The sequence below is a fragment of the Otolemur garnettii genome, unplaced genomic scaffold (assembly GCF_000181295.1).
Source record: "Otolemur garnettii isolate 467f Iridium unplaced genomic scaffold, OtoGar3 scaffold00045, whole genome shotgun sequence".
Classification (NCBI taxonomy): domain Eukaryota; kingdom Metazoa; phylum Chordata; class Mammalia; order Primates; family Galagidae; genus Otolemur; species Otolemur garnettii.
Genome location: NW_003852440.1, coordinates 800415 through 804705, shown reverse-complemented (window position 1 = coordinate 804705; position 4291 = coordinate 800415). Strand labels below are relative to the sequence as shown.

The window sequence follows — 4291 nt, the reverse complement described above, 5'->3', positions numbered from 1 at the left end:
TGATCCATTTGGGCGGCGTCTGTGGCTCAAAGGAGTAGGGCGCTGGCCCCATATGCCAGAGGTGGTGGGTTCAAACCCAGCCCTGGCAAAAAAAAAAGATCCACTTACCTGTGTGACATGTTAGAAACGTGGCCTAAAGTGATGTTTACTTGAAGTTACTGTTATTTGCTATCTGCCTCTTCTTTTTATCCTCCTCTAGAACAGGCAGTAGCCCTGATGTGAAATGAGGGAGGGGTGACTGGGTCCAGCTTCTCTTCATGTGCTGCGTTTATTGGGGCATTTCAGTATATTGCAAAGATGTCTTTGTTATGTATGTCTTCATGTTTTATGAATGTAGGTTTTGGATAGTGAATGATTAGCTTCCTATTTCTTATACCTCTGAGCTCAGTTCCTAGCAGGTTTGAAAAGGTATCATGGCCTGGAAAGAGCAGGAGACTATCTTAGGTTTTGCTTATAAGTTTAATATAGAACTCAAATGTTCCTTCTTTTGAATAGAATACAAAGATTTTACAAATACTGAATACTTTTCCTTTTTTTATTAGATTGCTCAGATTCCATTCTGTGGGGAAATTGACTGTGAAGACTGGATCAAAAAGACCACTGCCAGGTAAACATATTAAATGATAAAACTTGGGAGGTATTGCAATGGAAAGGAATAGGAATATACAGCATAAATGGATAAAATTCTTACTTGTCTTCTGTTTTAGGGATCAAGATCTTGAACCTGGTGCTCCATCCATGGGAGCTAAAAGCCTTTGCATCCCTTTCAAACCACTATGTGAACTGCAGCCTGGAGCCAAGTGTGTCTGTGGCAAGAAGCCTGCCAAGTACTACACATTGTTCGGTCGAAGTTACTAAAGGATAAAATAAGACTCCCTCTCCAACTCTTCCTCACTTTTTAAAAAATTGATATTAGTATCTTCTCACATACAGTTTTATGATTTTTTTTTAAATAAAAGTTCTAAAAGGAGGTCACAGGAGACAATTATTCTTATGCTCAAATTAACTGTGGAAAAGGCTTTTCTGTAAACAGCCCCAGTAATAAATATCATGAACTAATACTGTTTTATGTTATTCCTTATTTTCTGAAATGCCTAAAAGGAAATTCCTACAAAGGGATGAAGATAATTGAAGCTGGTAACGATTGTTAATCTAAGCATTCTTGGAGATGTCTCGACCTTGAACCACTGATTATCCCATGTGTTGTATATCCTGAAGCACTTGCTTTCTGTAGCCTCTAATACTCTGCCTAAAATTGCTCAGAGTATTTCTGTTTTAAAAAACACAAAGGGAAAAATAATAATAATAAATCTTTTCCTTGAGCTTCGCTTTCCCCCAGTTACTATTGGATCTTCAGAAAAAGGTCATAATTTCTAGAAGAGTAGCAGCCCCTCCTAGCTTCTGCTCTTACTCTGTACTTTCCTTACTCTTCTGGCCTCACGACAACACTGTTTTTACTGAGATCATTCATGGTACTTCTGACCAAAGGTAATGTTCACTTCTTTGTTCCTAAACTTACCTTACTGTGCTGCATGTGACACTATTAAATTTATTCTTTTAGCCAGGCAAGGTGGCTCACACCTATAATCCCAGCACTCTGGGAGGCTGAGGCAGGTGGATTGCTTGAGCTCACAAGTTTGAGACCATCCTGAGCAAGAGCAAGACCCTGTCTCTGCTAAAAATAGAAAACCTGAGGCAACAGGATCACTTGAGCCTAAGTTGGAGGTTGCTGTGAGCTATGACACCACAGCACTCTACCCAGGGCAATAGCTTGAAACTGTCTCAAAAAAAAAAAAGATTTATTCTATGATCTGCCCTCCTTCCTTTCTAATTCTTTTTGTCAGTTATGTCTCTTTTCACTGGCTTCTCTTCCTTGGCCTGCTTCTTAGACATTGATGTACTAAACTTCCATCCTTGGCTGTCTTCTCCTGCTGCCTGATCACCCTTCTCTCATAGCGTAAAATAGCATTAATAGGCTAACGACTCTATCTCGAAGTCTGAGCTCCAGATCCTATTCCAGCTGTATACTGAATTCTCTAGAGTGTTGCATCAACAATTTGGGTCAACATACACCCAAAACTTCATTTCACGTTTTAAAAAATCACACTGCCAGACCTCCTCCTCCTGCAGTATTTCCTGCCTGGAAGATTAGCCCTGGCAAAATGTACCCACACTAGAAACCTCAGAGTCATCCAGGCAGCCTCACCAACACCATCATCCATTGTTCATTTGGTTGGCAGAACATGTTCTAATAACATGTCTTGGGTCTCCCTTTCACAGGCCTCCAGATTGTCTTCAGGCCTTGGTGCCTCTTGTATTAATTATTATAATGGCCTCAGTTTTCCTTGTCTAGACCACTCCACGTTTCCACAGTGTTTTTTTCCATAAAAACAATTTACTAAACTCGATTTTTTTCCCCTAAAACCCTTTTGTGGTTCACCATCAGTTTCAGGATAGGATGTAAACCTTAGGGTACTCTGGGTCACTTCCCATCCAGTTTCTTCAACCAATCCGCATAGTCCTTTGCACCCTATCCATTTGGGGTTTCCTATAAACAACGTGCTATTTCCTGTCTCTGTCCTTTCCCTGGAGTGCCTTTTGTCCTTCATTTCTAGTCTCCTTGGTAAATCTCTTATTCCAGGACCCTGTTCCAGATTGCTTTTCTGCTTGGTAGTAATAAATACACCAGTAGAGGGAAAGGCTTCAAAAAGGACTTGACTTTTGAGCTGCTCTTTAAAGGATGAGTAGAATTACAGTAGAGGATGGACATTGCAAGGACAGCAAGAGACGCAGAGGCACAAAAACACATGGCGTGTATGAGAACACTGAAGAACTCTTCATCACGTTGGAAGGGCATTACCAATTGAAAGCAGATCAAGAAGAGCGTGCTTTAAGACTCGTGTATTCATGTAAGTAGTTGGTCAATGAGACCAACCGAAATCTGAGCCACATTTTTATACTTAGAACCATAATTTCCTATTGATTTATGGCAGGTCATAATGCTTTATGCTTAGAAGCTATGTAAACCGCCCGTTTCTTCAGTTATCAAATGGAGACTCTGAGGTGCTGTGCCTTAGAGAGTCAGGTCGGTAGCGCAAAGCCCAGCACGTACTACTAAGTAAGAGCTCTTGTTGGTTATAATTCTGCAGGGTCAACTGCAAGTTGCTCCTGATACATATCTCTAGTTACAGTAGTTACTTTAGCAACTATCAGTAACTGTTTTTCTGAAAACCAATATAAATGTATGGATGGCACAAGGGTTTTTTTCCCCCCCAGTGCATGACTCCTAAAAGGAGCTCTAGATCGGACCCTATTTAACGAACCCAGATTTTGTCCTGTAGTCGCTGGCCATTTTGGAGTAAGTAGCCGGCCATCTCTGGTGCTACCTATGTAGTGGACAAATCCCTACACTAGTTTTTGAAGCTTCATTTAGGTAAGTAGAAGTAATTGCAGCCAAGCTTGACGTTTTCTGCTTTAAAGCAAGTCACTAATTAAACCCCACAGTAAGTAGGCATGTTAAGGAAGAGATTCCTAACCTGAAATGTACCACTTAGAAGCTGGCTTTTTCCTTAAATTGGGGCTCAGCTAAATTATCAGAACTTTTTTGAATTCCATACCTTAAGAATTGTGGAGCTTTTCATAAACCTGAATACAAATAATATACTTTAAGAAATGAGCCCTAGGGCAGTGCCCATAGCTCAGTGGGTAGTGTGTTGGCCACATACACCCAGGCTGGCAGGTTCGAGCCCAGGCTGGGCCAGCTAAAAGAATGACTACTGCAACAGAAAAATAGCCGGGCTTTGTGGTGGGCACCTGTAGTCCCAGCTACTTGGGAGGCTGAAGCAAGAGAATAGCTTAAGCCCAAGAGTTTGAGGTTGTGAGCTGTGACGCCAGGGCACTCTACTGAGGGCAACATAGTGAGACTCTGTCTCAAAAAAAGAAGAATCAGCCCTATTTTATTTGCAGGTGACCACTATAAACTAGTATGACAGTCACAGAAATGATTGTGTGCCTAGTATTCATTGCAGCAAAAGGAAAGCAGGTCAAGGCATATTTACCCCTGGCTCTGCTCACCCGGACCAGCGTACCTACTCATACACTACAGCTTAGCAATTCCTAGTTCATCTACCGCAGTGTGTATATTTTCATCATGCCAGTGAATCACAGGAAGTTTTTATGAGAAGCAGACAATAATGATAACTCCTAGGTCTCATTTTGGAGAGGGTTTGAGTTTTGAGATCAGCAGCAGCAGAGCACTTCATAAAGCAAGCAAGGAGGAAGGCATTTTGAC

The 4291-nt window shown here is 41.4% G+C and overlaps 1 protein-coding gene across 1 annotated transcript in view; it reads left to right on the top strand.

Annotated features, from left to right (window-relative positions):
* The window catches only part of EPRS (glutamyl-prolyl-tRNA synthetase), an 82977-nt gene extending 81918 nt beyond the window's left edge, over positions 1-1059 (top strand). The window contains exons 29-30 of the mRNA XM_012805910.2: positions 543-607; positions 708-1059. Of these exons, the coding sequence (XP_012661364.2) occupies positions 543-607; positions 708-858 (216 nt within the window). The 3' untranslated portion in view covers positions 859-1059. The remainder of the gene's footprint in view (positions 1-542; positions 608-707) is intronic.
* Positions 1060-4291: the final 3232 nt, after the last annotated feature.